This window comes from Chaetodon trifascialis, chromosome 8, assembly GCF_039877785.1.
Source record: "Chaetodon trifascialis isolate fChaTrf1 chromosome 8, fChaTrf1.hap1, whole genome shotgun sequence".
Classification (NCBI taxonomy): Eukaryota; Metazoa; Chordata; class Actinopteri; order Chaetodontiformes; family Chaetodontidae; genus Chaetodon; species Chaetodon trifascialis.
Genome location: NC_092063.1, coordinates 27041614 through 27062748, shown reverse-complemented (window position 1 = coordinate 27062748; position 21135 = coordinate 27041614). Strand labels below are relative to the sequence as shown.

General features: G+C 39.0%; 1 protein-coding gene across 1 annotated transcript; it reads left to right on the top strand.

The window, feature by feature from the left end:
- Nucleotides 1-408: 408 nt before the first annotated feature.
- On the top strand, nt 409-20929 carry hck (HCK proto-oncogene, Src family tyrosine kinase). Its single transcript, XM_070969488.1, has 13 exons — nt 409-625; nt 7056-7195; nt 9771-9801; nt 10542-10635; nt 10763-10858; nt 11241-11344; nt 12978-13127; nt 13788-13940; nt 14034-14216; nt 15243-15319; nt 16217-16370; nt 16715-16846; nt 18748-20929. The coding sequence occupies exons 2-13, from the start codon at nt 7064-7066 to the stop codon at nt 18948-18950; spliced, it is 1509 nt and encodes a 502-aa protein (XP_070825589.1). The 5' UTR covers nt 409-625; nt 7056-7063; the 3' UTR covers nt 18951-20929.
- The last annotated feature ends 206 nt before the right edge of the window (nt 20930-21135 follow it).

The window sequence follows — 21135 nt, the reverse complement described above, 5'->3', positions numbered from 1 at the left end:
GTCCACCCATCCCTCCATCTATCCATTCTTCCCTCTCGTCTTCCACTCCTCCAGTGAACAAACCAGCAGACACATCAATTAGGCTTCACCACTGCACTTTTGCAAACATCTTTTGAGTTAGTGAAGAGCTGTACAGTAGAATCCAAGTGTTTAATACAATAGTAGCATAATGCCCAAAAAAAGGGGGGGGGGGCTAACTCAGACGCCAGACAGTGATTATCTATTAAACGAGACACAGATCATACCGACTATGTTAAAAACAGTTACATATTTGCATTGTACCCTTTAACGCAGTGTGCAGCTTTCTCTCCCCAAAGTGTCACTGAAGAAGCAGCTGATAACAGTGACAGCAGTCTGTTTGACACAGTGGAAGCAAGTGCGGTCGGTGTGAAGTTGTTCCTCTTTTCACCAACTCTGTCGGACGCGCACAGCTCAAACTTCCTCGTACGCGTCCAGTTGGCTACGCTGCGCTCTGCCGCCTCGTCCGCATTCTGCCCCTGACCCAGGCGACGGGAGAGGGATGGGACCCACATGAGAGACATGAGGAATACTCTTTACACGGCCATCCGCATTTAGAAGATCAAATACCGCTGAAGTGATTGTCGAAGTGACTGGTTGTCGCGCGGTAAGTGTCCTCTTGATGTGTTTTTGTGGAAAGGGAGAAGACAAACTGTCTGAAAGATGACTGGAAGAAAAAATGACAGGCTGTGAAGTGAATGTGTCTGACGAGTTTAGTGGAGAATGCCAACACTGGGCTTTGATGATGGTCAAATGAACACGTTAACAGCTGGTATGCTCAGTTCCGAAAAGAGGAAATAAGAGGTCTTTGAGCTGAAGCAACCACCGCCTTTGAAGCCATGTGCAGGACCTGAACAAGTGTTAAAGTGGTCAAAATGATGGAGTAACGGAGCACAACGCCATCACACTGCTGCCCATCGTTTTATCTTACAGTATGATCTATGAAGTGACAAGGCAAGTGTATCTCTAACTTCAGCTAGAGCTGAATCTTTGTTCATCTGTGTGTGTGTGTGTGTGTGTGTGTGTGTGTGTGTGAGAGAGAGAGAGAGAGAGAGTGTGTGTGTGTGTGTGTGTGTGTGTGTGTGTGTGTGTGTGTGTGTGTGTGTGTGAGAGAGAGAGAGAGAGAGAGAGAGAGAGAGAGAGAGAGAGAGAGAGTTCTTTTTAGACTGTCCTTTAGACTAAACAAAAGCAAGAAAGTAGACTAGTTTCTTTTCTGTTTTTTTGTTCCTCCATGGTCAGACAACTGCAGACAGACAGCTGTGCAGTGTGCAAAGACAATGCTCTTAATGGCGCATCCTTTAAAGGAAAATGCTTTAATCGAAGGGAATCTTGCCAAGAATCTCATTTAAAAAAAAAAAAAAAAGCAAGGGAAAAAGTGTATTATGTGCATTGCAAAAATGCCAATATTACATCATACTGGCCATTGTTAAATTCCCGGTCTGCCATCTGTCTTGTGTTGTAAACTACTGCAGCAGTTTTGCCCCAAATGTTGTACATAGAAAAGTTATTGCAACCCAAAATTTTGAAAAGACAACATGCATGGTTGGTTGCTAGTGTTTCATGCTCTGACAGATAAGCACTATAGCACTATTTGAATTTTGAGTCAAAATCAACTTCCTTTATGAAAAGCAAAACTCCATAAGAATAATATAGTTTATGATCCAATGTGCACTATGTACAATAAAAAAAATGATAGAAATAAAAGAACATACTTTAAGTTAATGTACCTTGCCTTGGACTGGAGCTAATTATTATTTGCATGATTTATTCACTACACAAAACTATACAGAGCCGTATGGGAAGTAGTTGAAATAAGGTAAAATCATACAAAATATTGTATGTTACTATATAGATAATACATAATAATAATATAATAATTGTAGATTTTATATCCGTCTTTACATGAGGGTTGTCTGACAAGTAAATTGGATCTTGTTGATGATGATTGAACAGCAAACACAGGAAAGCACATAGATGCTCAAATGATGCAGGAGCTCAGATTCAGTCCATGGTTGTTTATGAAGTTCAATCATGTCATGCTATACAGCTGAGCATGCTGAGCTGGAGACACCCTGCAGTTAGCTAACCAAGAATCTTCTGTTTTTCCTCTTGATAAGTAACTTAATAACAATAAAAGTGGCAAGTAGTGCCTAGGGACTATGAGAAGATGTTCTTTCTTTCTTTCTTTCTTTCTTTCTTTCTTTCTTTCTTTCTTTCTTTCTTTCTTTCTTTCAGTCTTAATGCTCTGCTGGTTGCATGCCAGGCTGGCAGGTGATGTTATGGCCCCAGGCAGTCCCAAACAGGTACACACACAACCTGGCAGCCTTTCACAGCCCACAAAATTTCCATCTGAGGAAGAATCCATCCTTCATACAGTAACACAACACACATGAATTATTCCTGTCCCCTGTCTGTTGAGAGAGTGTTGGCTCTTAGGTGATCGGTAATAGGAAAATATATGTGTCCCTTCATAAACATGGCCGTGTGGTGTTCATTGAACTGCCAGTCAGGTGCTGGTGTACTGCTTGGGCAGGCACAGGGTGTGGATACACATAATGGCAACCTTGAAAAGTAGGACAAAAATGACACATGCAAGTATTTCATGTTGAAGTGCATGTTTGGACATTTTCGTGCCATTTTGTTGTGTTGTGGGCTCGAGGCATCGCTGTACACTTGTTATCCACATGTACTAAAAGCTTGTGCTGAATGTGGCTGCCTGTCTTTGCAGTGATGCTCACTTACATGGCATGACATAAACAGATAATCCTGAACTGGGTCTTTATTACAAATGCCAACCATAATGTTATTGTATGATTAAAGGGACAGTGTTATATTTTGACTTTGGCTATAGTTTTGAGTAATATTTTAGAGCAATCGTGATGTACTTCAACTGAAATAGAGACCAAGGCTGAGAGGTAACAGTGCTATTCTGAAACTTTTCTAAAAGGTGCTATGATGCTTTGATATGTGGCTGCCCACAGCTGCTGTTATGTTTTAGACATTATGCACCAGGGCTCTTGAATAGTGCAGTGCTTACTTTTAAGTAACTCTTGAAAAGAAGAAATAACACTGAGAATGTTTGCTGACAATTACTCTTTTTATGCTTGTGCTCCTCTTCTATTAGGTATTAGCATGTGACTTTGTGGTGTCTCTAAAGCAGCTGACTGAGGAGAATATTAGAAAATGGAGGCAAATTCAATGAGCCATTTTGCAACTACCACTTTTGGCCACAGCAGCTGTAGTCAGCAAAAGTTACCTATTCTCATTTTAAAGCCATAGTATTATGTTTTGGTAAATAAGCCATCTCACTTATTCTCTTTGTCATATCTCCTGAAATCCTGTCACCACTATGAGGCTGCGTTTAAAAGACTGAAGGCATAAATAGTCCTACCAATCACAGCACAACAGAGGCGGATAATGGGGTGGCACTTTGGTAGGCCAATCAGATTTCCTGAGGTGGAAACTCTTCTAGACATTGTCCTGCAGGGTTGGTGTGTCCCCCTGTTTCCAGTCTTGGTGCTGAACTAAACTAAACAGCTAACACTTGTCAGGAAAGTAACTAAACATATTTCCCAAAACGCCGAACTATTATTTTGTCTGAAGTCCACATTTGAGTTCTTTGTCCAGGTTGAAGCTCATGTGTGACCAGAGAGGTAATGCAAAATCATGTAATTATTCGTATGATCTGAACTTACAAGACATGGTTTCATTCTGTTCCAAAGAGAAAGTTGATTAAAAAAAAAAAGAAAGAAAAGCATTCCTGCTGGCAGAGTTTATTTTTTAACGTGTGGGACAGAACTTCAGACTTTTCACTGAGCGACATCTGACGTGGTGATGATACACATTTGGAATTTCCACAATTAGAAACGATTTCAACATTACTGTGAAACTAACACAGACTAGTGTATGGAGCAAGAGGCAAGGAATCATGTTGAAAGTAATGGATTTTATTTGACTTTTGACAATAAGATATATTTTTAAATGATCATTCGATCAAAAGATATTTAAGCGATGCTGTAATGTGAAGGGTTGGTTGCACATTCCAGTCCGCAGCTTTGTGAAGCTTTCATCCACCTCGTTGGTCTCTACATTTGAGTCCCAATGGATGTTACAGACACTTCCACTGCTTTTATAAAACATTTTGTCCTGTTTGTATTCACTAAGAGCTGTCGGTTGAGTAGATTTAGATTTTTAGTCAGGCTGTATGATAGTGTGGATCAGCTTTGATATGTAATGTAGTTGCTTTAAACACAGACAGAGATTAGTCAGTACATTTTTACCGAGCCAAACTATGGCAATATGTTACCATCAGCCTCTGCTGACCTCCATTTTGTATCAATAAAAATATCACAGGGAGCCACAAATGTTCATTACTGAAAGAAGAAGAATTGCAGTAAAGAGTCAAATCTCTCCAAAGAAACCTTTCCCTCCTTTGATTAGACAATTAAAGAGGAACAGAGTATAGAACAAGAACAAGGAAGCAAATATGTCAGCAGCACTAATTCTGAACTCAAGAATACTGGAACTTCCTGTGTCTAAATGTTCAAATGAAACAATTTCCATTGCTTACCACTGTACGTGAGTGGCTGTAGGGCAGTATGGTAATGATTCTGGTAAAGACTGCAGATATTATTGTAGAGGAGCATTCATTATAAACATTTTGCCCTTCCTTCATATTCTCTCAGCTGCTACTCTTTCTCTTCTGCTCGCTTCATCTGGTTATGTGAGCCAATGTGAGCTAAAAGAACACAGCTTCTACTGTATCTCCCATCACATGCTCCCTCTTTGTTCTTCTTCCCGTTAAACCTTCTCCCATATAACTGCATGTGCATTTGCTTGATACAAAGAAAAAATAATGTAGTAAATGTTACAGATGAAGAAGAATGTGTCCTTTCTTGAAATAATTTAACAGCATTAACTGAAGAATCAAAATAGAATTCTAACTGTTAAGTCAGAATAAACACCAATTCTGCAGAAGCATGCAACATCCCACAAATCATATTAGTCATGTTCATTCAGTAAGCTGACTGACTGACTGACTGACTGACTGACTGACTGACTGACTGACTGTGCAAGCTATAAGTCATCTTTGTTTTCTCAGTCTTCCCCGGTAGTGCAGAATATCAAACAACATGGTGATATGCTGTTTTAACACTTTCTCCACCCAGTAATGGAAATATTTTGAAATACATTTACAGTAGCAGCTAGCTGAGAGCAAAATGTTTCAGCTTTGTGCCAATGCTTAACATGTGTCACAGTTTCCAGAAAGATTCACACCACTGCCTCAAGTTCGACATGTAAATATACATGTCACTTTTTTCCAAGCACAATGGCCACAATGGCATTAAGGTTCATTAACTGCCATTCTATAACACAGGGTTGCACAATGAAATGTAAGTTCTAGCCCCTTCATGCTGTACATATGTAGAGCATACAGTCTATACAAATATTTAAATTAGAATAGATTGAATTAAATGGAAGATAAAATAAAACAGTGCAGTAATTTGTATGCATATACCTGGACACGTGTACACCCAGGAAATATGCACAATGTATGCAATGTCCGGGTAAAGTTCCATGTTATTTATTTATGGAGCATTGTAGCATTGTCTGATGATTTGTTTTGGCTTTGTTTTGGTTTTTAATCCAGAAATACTGACTTTTTTATTACACACTCCCTTGTCAAAACCTGTTACCTACTTTACCCACAATGCAACGCCAACAGTTTGGTTGGACATTTGCTTGTGGCTAATGTAGCTTCAAGCTGCCAGCCTCCTCAGAGCTGAGTTCTTTTAAGATCACTTCTTTGCAATTCCACAACCCAAGATTTTTTTTCCTTTTCAAACTTATTGTCTTCAACTCCAGCTGACTCTGACTCAAGTGACATCAATTGCATTTATCAGTCTTCACACAACCTTCTGTTGAGTCACAAAAGGCTGTACAGCCTACAAACCTTTTTCACATTTATATAGTAGCATTTCCCAACACCTGGAAATAGACTCTGATGTATAAGATGAGTCCCCCTTTAACACCAGACTGATGTCACGGTCTACACCCACACCTTGTAATACAAGCCTGCATTACTGTGGCAAGGTGGGAGGTTAATGCACTGGAGGTCAACATATACAAAATATTCAGGAGGTGATAAATGACTCTTTACAGTGCTTTGGTGAACCCTATAATTAATAACTAGTCTAATTCTTTCATCGTCAATGCTCAGAAAAAGTGATATATAAAGTATATATATATATATAAAGTACATCTTACAAAAAATCATGCATACAGTATATGTCTTCTTTGAAAATGGCAGATGACTGCATCTAAATGTAGACAGATTAGGTCTGTAAAAAAAATAAATAAATAAAAGCATGTGCTTCCTCTGAGGGTTAACTTACTCTGGATTCTTATCTCCATGATCATGCCATAAATTTGATAGCCCAAATTCTTCAGAAATCTTGTAAACCTTTAATATATACCTTTATATATGTATATATATAAGAGCCTGCAGAACTATTTAGTAAGAATAAAAAAGTATGAATATGCCTTCTGGCGTCTTCAGTACCTCAGTACCTCACTTCAGTATTGATCAGTGTTGCAGTAACATGAGAACTGATGGTTGCAAACAGCATTCAAAGGTCATTTAATACTTTAGCTGCTCATTTTAAGTGTATTTGTGAATACAATATGACAAAAACTAGTGTTCTTATTGCGGATGTGGTGTTACATCTTACATCCCAGCCGAGACCCTTGAGGAAAACTTAAAAATGGCAAATGACAAAAATCCATTTCATAACAGCTTTTTTCTTTTTTTCCAATAAAGTCCCCTGTGCATACTCAGTTCATGATTATTACTAAATCGGCATGACCTCCACTACATTCCACCTTTCTCTGAATAATGTAGACACATATCAGGTCACTCTATGGCTAGGAAAACTAGCTTTGACTATTTACATTACATTTAATGTCCCCATGGCATTTTCTTGCTGGTGTCCACAGCCTTTATGTCTTGCTGTTTGTCTTGTGCTCTCCTCCTGCAGAAGGCACTATGGGCTGCGTGGGCTCAAAGAAGGAGCAGGAGCCTCTCAGCAAAGGGACGGGACACGATGAGCTACAGAACCGGGCACAGACAGCCCACTATGTCAAAGACCCCACGGCAGGAAACTCTGGGAGCAAAGCTGTAAGCAGTAATGTTGTGACACACACAAATGTGAGAAAAGTAGCAAGTTGGTGTTCATCACAGGGCAAACAACAACTTAATATACTGTAGAATCACACAGAGGAGAGCAGAAATGATTTACACTTGGCTTCCTTAAAAATACTTCAAATTACTAACTATGACATTCCCATTGGCAGAAGTATTCAGATCCTTTACTTCTTTTAATGTACCAAAACAACAATGTAAAAAAACATTTACCATTACAAGTAAGTCATGCATTCAGAATTTGAATGTAAATGTTTTAGGGGAGTGGATTTGGAGAGAGTCCTCCAAATCCACTCCCCTAAAACGCATGAATGCACACTGCCTGGCCACTGCTGGAGCACAGGCCGATGGAGAGGGGAGAGTAGTGTAATGTATATTTGTGTGAGACCTGAAATTAACATCCTTGACATATGAAATTGTCTAATATAATGAAGGTACAATAGACTGAATAATAAAAAATCTATACTTTTTGAAGTAAAGTGCTAATTTTAGCTGATCTGCTTATCAAGTGCTAAGAGTAATAAATACACATGTACACACATGCACACAGATGCACACACACACACACACACACACACACACACACACACACACACACACACACACACACACACACACACACACACAGACTGAATTAGCAATGTGAAGTCAGCAGCTATTCATCAGTTCCACAGATCATGGAAATATGTGACTGTAAGCATGAGCTCACATTGTTTTATGTTAAGCATCTAAAGTAAAATGGATATTTTTGCTTTGCATAAAATGATACTATCATGTTTGTGATGCTAGTTTCTGTTGTGCGTTCCAATTAAGTGAATCATTTTTTTCACAGTGCAAATTATTGCCATTGCTAACCATATGCAACTACTTCATGACCCATTTAAGAAAGCACCCAGCATTCATCATAAACAATGACAACATGACAGATTCCTCTTAAAAGGAAACAAACCAGATAATTAACGGTCCAACGGAAATACAGCAACCACGGTGTCACCTATCAGACCCATCAACTCCTTCAGTTCTCACCATCGTTGAAAAGTCATACTGATGCTGACTCTGGTTTGACCTTTTCCATTATCTAACTTCTGTTTGGTCATAGCCTTTTCTACTTCTGGCCTTCTCTGTCTTGTCTTGTCTTGTTTAGCAATGCAGCCTGTTTTAGGTATAGATGGAACTGCAGATTTTGGCTTCACAATCTATCCCATTTATATTGCTTTAGCTATGTATCTGCCTGGCCTTGTGGAAGAATCTGGTTTTATGCAAAGAGCGCACAGGCAGAATGCCCATGGGTGGGGTATACATGCAGACAGGCCGGCAGGCCGTCCACCAAATGAAATAAAGGTCTGCTGATGTGGTGAAAAGTTCAGAATCTATAACTATAACTAACTATAGCTGGGAGATAAATGGAGTAAAAACTACTATATTTACAGGATCAAATGGAAATATTGTACTTAGGTTCAGTTGAAGAGTAAGTATACTTAGTTGCTTTCCACCACTGAACATGAATTTCACTCTTTAGCCATGTTATATCTGACCAAAAGGGTCGTTTTCCAAATGAAAATAGATGCAAACACCTACAAAAGTGGCTTGTCTTCAAATAAAGAATGAGGAAGTTTAACTGCGTCAAATGCAGAAACAGTGAAGTTATATGAGGTAACGCAGTGTCATTGGTTACTGCCATAAGCAATAGGAGACTGTCCTGTGCCTTCCAGAGATGATACCGTAGATGTGCACCAAAGTGCACTCTAAATGTGTTCCTGTGGCTTGTTGAGTTTGCATACTGGCCAGGCTTTGATCTGTGCCATGGGTAAAGTAGCAGTGCTGCTGCGTGGTGTGGTTCCTCTGGCTACTTCCTGTGTGCTGACTGTAACATCTCCCCTCAATGAAGAAAGAGGAAGTAACAGAAGCAGAACCAGAGCTCTCAGACAAGAGGTGTATGATCAAAACATCAGTATTAAGCGACACCTAAAACATGCCTCAACTCACACATAGCCTATTGTATTGTATTATTTCATAGACATCTACATTTACAGACCATCTGTCTGTATAAGCTCAGCTCATTATACCTACATGCTAACGTTGCACTTTGTTGAAAACAAACTGATATAGAGAACCCACTACAAAACCAAAAAGCTAAAGTAAAGGTAACTGCAGACGACATCCTGATTTTTAAGTTGAAAAGACAAAGTCCTTCCTTCCTTCCTCCTCATCAAATATTTGTTTTAGCATACATACATACATACATACATATATGTATATATATTGGACAACCTTTCAAAGAAGAATTTAAGACAATTCTGTACACACAACTCCAAACGAATGCTCATGTTGCTCCCTGTCTGCTGAATAACAACTTAATATGGTGATAGTGTCACGTTTACAGGGTGTTGCACCGCCCCTGCCTAACCCAGTAATTAATGCAGCTTCAGGAATGTTTTCTTCCTCACTTTAAATGAACAAAAAAGGGGAGAATGAAAATTTGCTGGAATTTACCTCCTCTCTTTGCCTACATACCACCATACAGTGTGTCTCTCTGTCATTCTTTTCACAGAGCAAAATGCCATCTAATGCAAACTCAGACGGTGAGTCACAATCTTTATTTACATTCTTACACAATACTATAACCCTTAAGAGCCTATGTTTGACTCTGCATTTTATATTAAGGCATCAATCAACCACTAAGTTACCTAGTACTGTCAACACCACCCATATTCTCACAAGACACTTGTGTCACTTTAAACAGTGTGATGTTGGTCATTGTTGGTTAGATGCAGAGAAACGCCATCTGAAGCTCAGCACAACATGTGAGAGAGGAAGAGAGAGTGACTGTCAGAACAGAGCGATAGCCTCTCTCACCGCCTCACCACACAAGCCTCCAGTACACAGAAGACCAGCCCCGTTGCTATTATTATCAAGCATACCAGGAAGTCAGTTATACAGTCAAAGTAATGAGAACTCAGTGCCAGTAACAAAGGCATGGGCATGGTTCAGACTTAAATACAGTGTGTCCATTAAAAAACTAGATCCGCAGTCATTTGCACTTTCTCACTCTCACAATTTCACACCCTCATAATGAACTTCCTTCAGAATGTCTGCTTTTCACGAGCCAAGACTAGCAGGTTTGGTTTCAGCTACATCTTCATTTTACAATCACAAAGATGTTTTCTCCACAAATTCTCAGCATGTTTGGCCTCAGAAAGAAGACACTCGCAAAGCTTTCAATGGCAACACAAACGGGATATATTTTATACTGCATATCATGACCAAAAACATCAACATGAGGCCTTTTGCTTGTTTTTTCCTTCTGGCCTTGCTGCTGCAGGAGAGAGTATTGCCATGGCACTGTATGACTATGAGGCCATTCATGAAGGAGACCTCGGCTTCAAGAAGGGAGATAAGCTCAAAATCTTAGAGGAGTAAGTTGAATATCAGCGGTGAGAAAGATCATGAATTCTTTGTGTGGCTTATCATGTCTTTGTTGACAAGAAATACTCACACCCGTTCTCTCTTTCTCTCTATCTCTCTATATCTCCCTCTCTGTAGATCGGGGGAGTGGTGGAGAGCTATGTTAATCAGTACAGGTCGGGAAGGTTACATCCCCAGTAATTATGTAGCCAAAGATACTCTGGAGGCAGAGGAGTAAGTGTACTCACACTCAGTACACATTTATATGTATCTCCCTAGTGAAAACATTTTTTTTTTCTGAAGATGTAGATATACAATTATGTAATAGATCCCTATTGCTCTTGAGAGTGTGACAAATGAGATTACTATTAGTATTATTGTTATTGTTATTCTAATTATTACTAGTAGTAGTAGTATCATTATTATTCTTATTATTATTGGCAGCAGCAGTGTTAGTGGTGACAATGATAGTATAATTTATTTAGATGGCACTTGATGTAGTAGTGTAGTTTTTCACAAAGTGGAAATGAAAACAAACAGAAACACACAATATGCATGAATGACGAAGGAGCTGTTCAGAGGTTATGTACTGACTGATGTGTTTTCTGTTACTGAGGTGGTTCTTCAAGGGTGTGAGCAGGAAAGATGCTGAGAGGCAGCTTCTGGCCCCTGGGAACAAAGTGGGATCCTTCATGATCCGAGACAGTGAGACCACCAAGGGTGAGTGAAACACATTCAAAAACAGATTATTTGTCCTTACATTGAGCAGTCTAAGCAGTCTTGAAAATGATTTATTGACTGCAAAAATCACAACTGACTAATCAAGCACTTACTGTAGAGCTTGGCAGTTACTGCTGTAACAGAAATTGGGTTTTTAACAGACAGGCCAAGTGGACTTCATTTTATTTATTTAAGCCATTGTAATTGTAAGAAGTGCACATTACAAACAAGTGAAGTCCTCTTTCATGCAAACTGGTTAACTGACTAATGACTTGAATGTGAGTAGCCTTTAAAGCTGCTCCTGTCTTTAGAATTATAAGTCCGACACCAAGAGCTTTTTGAGCATTCCTTTTACTCTTTTAGCTGTGTTGGTTTTACAGCCCACAACTTTAGTGTTGTGTAGGCCGTTTTATGTTTCCAGATGCAGCTCCTGTTTTCAGCAAAAAATCTCTGATAAATTCATTTTACACGACCATAATGGAGGATTTATCAGCTAAGCGAGCGTGTGGAGACCAAAACAGAAATGGAAAGAAAAGAAGTGAATGTTGAACTTTCATCTGTCAGGTTGCCAGAGTCAAAACTACTTGTAAACTACTTGTAGTTTTGACTCAATTTAAACTTAACGTTGCATTAAACATAATGTTGCATTGAGTCAACCCACTCAAAAAAATAAAATGTTTTGGATTTACTTAAAAATGTTATGTCAAGTGGTTCCATGAAACTGGGTTAAGTAACTCCTGAGATACTTGATTTATTAATATGGACTCAATGATGTCAGATGAATTATACATGAGTGTATTGAGTATATATCACTTGACTGGATTAGTTCATTTTTATGGATTATTCACACATTCAACTACTTAATATGGTTATGTTCAACAAATGATAGAATGATGAGAAGAATACGCTGCGCAGATGTACGGCAGTCATAGTCATGCATTGACTCAACAAAGAGCCATTGTGTAAACCTGACAAGACACATTATTTCGTTGAAACAGAAGAACTGACTCAATCAGAATTTTGAAATATACATTTGTTGAGTAAATTCAATAAAAGAGGATTTATTAAAACCAACAACACTGAGATTTGCAGATGTGTGAATAGACAACTGTTTGCTGACATGGCCAAAAAAGAAATTTTAAAAATTAATTCTTAATTTAAGGGCTGAGCACAGGCTGAATCTGCCATACATATGGTGAATTGTTCAAAGGGGCACTTCACCAGTTTTACACATGCATTCAATGTACTTATCATGAAGAGTACTACTCACCCTGTGGAAACCATTTAGAACGTCATCTGTGGCTTTCTAAACAAGACCATTATGAGGGTTGTGCCCAACTTTAAAGTTTTAACAAAAAGCCTCTATTACAACCTGAGGTGTGACGTGTGAAAGAAGTGCAATTAGGCAGGAATGAAATGTTGATCTGCAGGCAGTCCCAGAAGCTTTTCTACCCACACCAGAATAATCATCTTTGAGGAACACTGGGCACCTGTAATTTCCTAATATAAAAAAGTTAAGATTTAAGATGTTGAATTATCTATAAATATCAGCTGCTTTCAGTGAAAAAATGTTGGCAGCAGCATTCAAAAATCTCCTAGTCACATGATAACTTGTGTTTCTCTTTTACCACAGGCAGCTACTCTCTGTCTGTCAGGGACAGTGATGTCCAGTCCGGTGACACAGTTAAACATTATAAGATCCGTACGCTGGACAATGGAGGATTCTACATCTCTCCCCGCAACACATTCAGCACCCTGCAGGAGCTGGTCAGCCATTACAAGAGTGAGTTCTCTCCGTCAGAGTTCAGACTGTTTCTCTGATATGTTTACCTCCTCGCATCTGTGTGTTTTAGTAGTCTAGTTGAAAAACCACCATCATTAAAATGATGATGAAGGAGCAAATGAGGAATCCTCAGTCATTAGTCACAAGGAGTTTGTTTTCTCATTTTTTGTTTATTTATTTATTACTTTTTAGTCATTTAATGGTGTCAGACAAGAGTAACTTGTCACTATCATGCCTGTAGTAATGCACAGCGCTCTCTGCTGGACAATTTTAATACATCAAGCTGGGTGAAATAGGTTCACTGCTTAAGTCATAGAGTTTATTGCTCTTTAAATTGTAAATGTGGCAGCATCAGCATGATAATAAGATAAGACTTAATTGATCCCACATCAGGGAAATTAAGTTGTAAAAGCCACAAAGTATTACAAAAAGCAAAAACAGTGGCACAATAAGGTCAAGATAAAAAAAAAAGTGTTCAAGATACAGAATAGAATGTACATGTGTATATGTACATTATGTACAGATTCTAAAAAGTGTTTCTGGTATATAAAAATATTTATGTAATGATATAACTCCCCCCAAATAAGAGCATAGCACTGATTGTTATTGTATAAAAGCAAGCAAAATCATAAGTACATACATTTTTTCTGCCAATTCCAGAACAGGGAGATGGTCTCTGCCAATCCCTGACCAACCCATGCTTGAGCCCCAAACCTGAGAAGCCATGGGAGAAAGATGCCTGGGAAATCCCAAGATCATCACTAAAACTGGAAAGGAGGCTTGGTGCTGGCCAGTTTGGAGAAGTCTGGATGGGTGAGATAGATCTGAGTCGTTAGAATCCAGTTATTAATGGAGAAGGGAAGCTAGCAATTCATTTTCTAATTCTAATAATTGCTTTGTTTAAAGCTACATACAATAAGCACACAAAAGTAGCAGTGAAGACCATGAAGCCTGGCAGCATGTCAGTGGAAGCCTTCATGGGTGAGGCCAACCTGATGAAGAGTCTACAGCATGACAAACTGGTCCGACTCCATGCTGTTGTCACCAAGGAGGAGCCTATCTATATCATCACTGAGTTCATGGAAAAAGGTGTGTGTGTGTGTGTGTGTGTGTGTGTGTGTGTGTGTGTGTGTGTGTGTGTGTGTGTGTGTGTGTGTGTGTGTGTGTGTGTGTGTGTGTGTGTGGTGTGTGGGTGGGTGTCCAGGTTTAGTACATGTGCTGAACACTTGTCACAGTTCTTTTATTTTAATTCAGTGATAACTGTACTGTCACTTTAAATTTGTTGTTGAAAAAAAATATCATTTTCCCCCAAACTTTTAGACTTTAGACTTTAGACTGCTTCTTTATTCATCCCAATTTGGGAAATTATTTTTGTTGCAGTTGCAATTAAACATACACACAAACACAGAATGTATACAAGATTTTTTGTTAAAAAGTAACAAAAAAATGACAAAAAATATAGACAGGAATAACAGCAATGAATTTAACTAAATATATAGTTATAGAATATGTATTATAATATATAATAGGTATTATATAATATTTTAATAGTATAATAAAAATACAATATAACTAAGGATATAGGCAAGTATTTTCATTTAAAAATTGTGCAGTTTCAGATGATAAATAAACCAATAACAGACCTTATAAACCTTAAGCAGATTTATTGTATGGATAGCCTATAAAATATCCACATGACATTACACTAAATCCCAAGTAAACTGAAGGGGGATTTTGGGCAATCACAAGTGTCACGTTGAGATGCTGTAGCATCTCAATACTACACGCTGCATTTGAGAGTGTGTGAAAACTACGTAGTGAGCAAACAGACAAGTCTTAACAGTTACTTCGCTGGTGAGGAGTTGAAATTGATAGCTCCATGTTATGACCACTGCTCTAAGGGAACAATTAAAGCCATAAACTAAAATAAAATCGGCGGTCTCTTAGATACCTCCCTGATACTAGCATTGGACATGAAATGTATTTAACATGTTTGTAAAGAATATCTACAGTGATGTTTGTTTGTTTCGCACTACCAGCTTGTATTGTTTCTATGGTGACAATGTGTCTACATGTGGCATGTGTTTGTTAATGTGTTTGTGTGTGTGCCTACAGGTAGTTTATTAGACTTCTTAAAGAGTGATGAGGGCAACCGTGTGCAGCTCCCAAAGCTCATTGATTTCTCTGCCCAGGTGAGATTCATCAGCCACAGAGCGTCAGTCCATTCCACACGACATGACAGCTTGTCAGACCAGATCTTCTACTCGGCTGGTTGTGTTGCGTTTTACATGACTGAATCCTTTGTCTGCGATTCATTTTTCACTGGTCACATTTGAAAGTTCACATCATTTCTTGAGTTCAGTCGCTCATCGTTCTGTTCATATGGATTGTGTTAAAAGTGAATCATATTATTCAGTGTCTGTCTGCAACATTGAAATTAACTTTTCCGTAATTCTGCCATGGGCCATTGTTGATGTGATGTCCTTGTTATTCCATGCCTAACTGTCTACTCCAGTAAGAAAAGAGTTGAATTCTTGGTGATGGTTTGGAGAATAATAGACAAAAATGAAAAGTGAAACTCTGACCAGGATGAAATAATGCTGAAAAATAGATGGATCACTGAATATGGAAACACAGTGTGAAGCGATGATGATGTGATGTGAAGCAGTTTAAACTAGACCCAGCCGATATGACTCAGCTGCAGAGCCACAGTGGCTGCACTTTCAGACTTGCAGTTGGAGACAGTTGGAGCTGCCTGTTTTGATTCAATCCTTCCACGTGTAAAATGATTCGTCGGATAGGAAGAGAAAGTGATCTTATTTAATGCTAACACAAAAAAACTAAAGGGAGAGACTACACATGTAAATAGATCCTCACACATATTACAGTAAATGTATTCTTGCAGCAGAACAATTTCTTTCAAGAAACAACCCATTCAAAGATTATTACACGTGCAGTATGGAAGTGTGTGTTTTTAAGAAGGAAATGCTCCTTGAGTGCTTGAATGCTGTTCCAGGCTGTTTTTGCCAGTGACATTTACTGTTGTGAACCATGTTTTGACTCTTTTAAACGGACTTATTTGTCTTCAGACTGCAGAGGGCATGGCCTACATTGAGCAGAGGAACTACATCCACAGGGACCTGAGAGCTGCTAACATCCTCGTCAATAAGGCTTTAGTGTGCAAAATTGCTGACTTTGGCCTGGCTCGTATCATTGAAGATAACGAGTACACAGCTCGGGAAGGTACAACACAATATTCACTGTCACGTGTTGTGTAGCCAGGTGCTATCAGCAGAATTTATTAAGAAACTGAGGAACTGATTCCCCAAAACTGATGAAATGGGAGAAGTTTCATCCATTTAGGGGAAATTAGTTTGTGTCAGCGAGATGTTGGATTACAACATGAGTGACATAAATAGCAGTGAGTGAAGACGACAGTGACTTGCTGTATGGCTTTGAGAGGATGTGTGACCAGCAGGAAACTTCTCAGCAGTGTCATTAAGAGTTTCCAACTCCAACTTATGTGTCAATAATAATGTCAACATTAGTTACATTTTTGACTGTTTTCAACTTTCCACAATATCCAGGAGCCAAGTTCCCCATCAAATGGACAGCCCCTGAGGCCATCAACTATGGCTCTTTCACCATCAAATCTGATGTGTGGTCCTTTGGCATCTTGCTGACTGAGATTATCAGCTATGGACGTACACCATACCCAGGTAAGTGGATCACTCACCTAAACTCTTCCCATTAATTGTGCATGGTTTAAAGTGGCCGTCTAAGCCAGGAGGGAGTGTAAGATCGCTCTCAATGGAATGTGATAGCATAATAGTTAGGGGTTTGGATTTTATTGAAGATAGAGGCAGAATGGAAACACTTTACAAAGATACACTTTGCATGTGTGGAAGGCCATCTTGTATCATTTAATAACACCATAGTTATAGTTCCATTCTCTATAGTTCCATCATCATTTCTTATCAAATTGAGCTTTTCTCATGGTATTATGGCTGGCCCTTGGTACCAAGTGCAGTAGTAACAAGGCTACCGCTATTCTAATACAATTTGGCAGATGCTTTTATCCCAAAAAAAATTACAATTAGTTTTTATCCAAAGTAGACGTGCATATGAATTCACGTTTTTGGGGTTCAGTATCTTGTCCAAGGTCAAGATGGACTGCCAAGGCCAGGGATCAGACCACCGACCTCCTGATTGGCAGATGGCCACTCTACCTCCTAAGCCACAGCCACCCCTAGTCAATCTGTCAAGCTGTACATGGGAACATGGGATGACACCCAGCTCTACCTCTCCTGCAAACCAAACTCCACACTCCCACCCCCCTCCCTCACCTCCTGCCTTTCTGAAATAAAATCATGGTTCACCTCTAACTTTCTAAAATTAAATAGCAATAAAACTGAATTCCTTCTCATTGGCACCAAATCCACCCTATCTAAAGTTGACACCTTCTCTCTCTCCATCGACAGCTCCTCAGTCTTCCCCTCCCCCCAGGTTAAGAGTCTGGGTGCCATGATACACTCTCCCTTCAATCTCACATTAATAACACCACCCGGTCTGCTTACTTTCACCTTCGCTCCATCAATCGTCTCCGCCCCTCCCTCACCCCCCACACCACTGCCATCCTTGTCCATAGCCTTGTCACCTCCCGCCTTGACTATTGTAATTCTCTCCTCTTCGGCCTACCTCAAAAGTCCCTCCATAAACTTCAGCTGGTTCAGAACTCTGCTGCCCGGATCATCACCAAAACCCCCTCTTCACACCACATCACCCCTGTCCTTCAGCAACTTCACTGGCTCCCGGTAAATCAAAGAATCACTTACAAAATCCTTCTGTACACCTACAAGGCTATCCATAACCTCGCCCCTCCTTACCTCTCCGACCTTCTGCACGTTGTCACTCCATCCCGTGCCCTCAGATCTTCCTCCTCCCTCCATCTCACTGTACCCGCTGCCCGTCTTAGCTCCATGGGGAGCAGAGCTTTCAGCCGCTCTGCTCTCCAACTCTGGAACTCACTGCCACCTGACCTCCGTAACTCTGCCACCCTGCTCATCTTCAAATCCAAACTCAAAACTCATCTATTCAGACTTGCCTACTCTCTATAAACTGCTTCACACGGTCCCCTGCCCCTATTGATTGTATCTTGTTTTTATCTTGTATTTTATATCATTGTTTGTATATTTTCTGTACAGCGACCTTGGGTGTCCTGAAAGGCGCTTTCAAATAAAATGTATTATTAAAAAAAATGTATTATTAACACTGAGCACTAAGCTAAATGCTAACATGAGCATGTCATCATCTAATTAGGATGAGTTTTGCTAGTGTTTGCCCATAAAACAAACTATTGGACAAATTAAAATTTTGACCTGTTGGTGGATCTAAAGGAAAAGTCAGAGAGAATGTCTCCACAAAGTTTCATAGCAGTCCATCCAATAGTTGTTAAGATATTTCAGTTTGACAAACCAACTATGCATAGAACCAGGAGGCTAATGCAACAGCCGGTGGCATCTAATGCAGCCAATGAGATATTTCTCATTTATTTTGAAGAACTCATAGCTCTGCAGCCTCTCTTAACCAAAGCTTGTGATTTTTTTTTTTTTTTTTTCAGGAATGACAAACCCAGAAGTGATCCGTTCCCTGGAGAAGGGCTACCGAATGCAACGCCTGGACAGCTGTCCCGCCGAACTCTATGAAATCATGCTGGAGTGCTGGAAGAACAAGCCTGAGGACCGTCCCACCTTTGATTATCTGCAGAGTGTCCTGGAGGATTTCTACACAGCCACAGAGAGCCAGTATCAGCAGCAGCCATGAGACTTTTTCATAACATCACTTTACATTCAGACTTAATTGCAAGTCCATTTTCTACATGCAACAGTGCAGTACACACACACACACACACACACACACGCACGCATGCACGCACACACACATACACATACCCATGCTCTCTTTTTACCATTCTCTCTGTCTGTCTCCTTCTCTTTCTCATTCACACACACATTAAGGGACTGTACAAAAATGACTGGGTAGGGTTGAAACCAGAACATTTTAAAATAATATGACCTGAGAGATAAAGAAAAATAAAACATTTCAACAAAATATAGAGTAGTTATTATTGTTACTATTAGCAATATTATGATAACACACATCCTACCTTAAACTTAGGTCATGGCTGGACCAAATCAGATGGAGTCCTGTAAAGTTTTGAAGGCTTGGTCACACAGTAGGCTGACATCACCATAGCTGCATCAGCTGTACGGGATATTTACCTTCAAAAAACTGACCAAAAATCATCTGGATGCACATCAGCAGCACTCTTGTGAATCACTGGACGCATATAGTACATGATGTGTGCAGATATGTTAATTTGTTATATCTGCAGCCTCTTCATAATGAAAAGTGGTGCCAAAAAGAATACTTCACATAATTTATTTGTGCTTTTATTGTACTAGATTTTTTTGACAACAGATTGCACATATTATTTGGATCACTCGTTGTGAGTGCATTATGCAGAGAAAACAAGTGACCTGACATTCGAAATATACTACCTCTATTTAGCAATAATTGCCAGTAGCCCTCCCACTTTTTTGCCCTCGCCCTGTTATATTTTTTGTGCAGTCCCTAACATATCATTTGAACACCTTTGAAGGTGTTCTACATAACATGCACAGCATGAAGAAAGCCAACTGTACAGTACAGCAGTTGAAAAAGCATTACTGTTTCGCACACAGTTATTATTTTACATACATGGCCACATTCATAAACAACTGTTAGTCACCTGAAAGCAGTCGCATGGAAAAGACTGGATTTATCTGTTCTACTTCAGTACACATTATGCATCCATCAAAGGAAGGTATAACCATAACACATGTGATGATCGCAGATATTACTGTGTTGATGTCAACAATTCAGCAAGCAAAGGTGTCATGGTCCACTCCCTTCCGATGCAGTGTTTTCCATCGTGACATGGTACTGTGGACTTGACAGAGTGAAAGATAAATGACTGATTTTGCATGAATCCTCTATTTAAATTCCATGGGTTTTTTTCATTGCATAACTCCTTCACTGTGCCTTTGCCATAGTTGTTTCTTTTTTCAGTAATTTATAATATATTGCATACGCTCTGTATTTATGAAATGATGTACACAAATAAATACAGTTACGTAGGAGTAAAGTCTTTAATGTGAAGCCATGTTAAGTAATAATGCTTGATTATTCTTTTGGTCCATTGAACTGTTTTTCTGTATTTGGGAAGTAAATGAGAGAAGCAAATACAGATTTTCACATCTTTTGGCCTTCTTTTTTTCTGTGTGGAAAAAATATTTATTGCTGCAAATAGTACTGCTATGAACATCACTGTATCTTGAATGGAAGGATATTTTCCAAAGTAAAAGCTTTTCAATCATTTTCTGAGTCAAGGACTCATGACTGTGCTATTTTTCAACACTGTTTGGATAATGTGTTTCTCATATTGTTGGAAATCTTAATGTACCGAAATGGACAAAAATCCTAAAATTTCATAGAGAATATTCTGAAGTGTCTAACATTTAATCATTTTATCATTTCGTGATTTGGTATCATCCGTTTAGAAATAACTGAGGTACAATATCTGACAGTCTTCAATGTGACATTTGCAGAGGCGATATGTGACATTACTGAATAAATGCCCAACACTGTAGATATATTGTTAGTTAAATTTTTTGTGTGTTTTTCTTTCCCAATAAAACTCCTTTGCGTATTTTGTTAGATGCTTGGTTAAGTGGTGATATTTTTCAAATAAACTGTTTTTGAAACAATTACTGTATCTACTGTACCCATATATATTTACTATATAACAGTAAGCGATATTTAAAATGTCGTGTTTTTTTTACACACTAAGTTCATTTATCTGTTTGTAGGCATGGCTCTTATTATGAAGGGGGAGGCAAATGCCAGTGATTCAACAGTATATTACACAGCATCGTTAACAAACAAGTAATTTCCATTATTTCAAAAG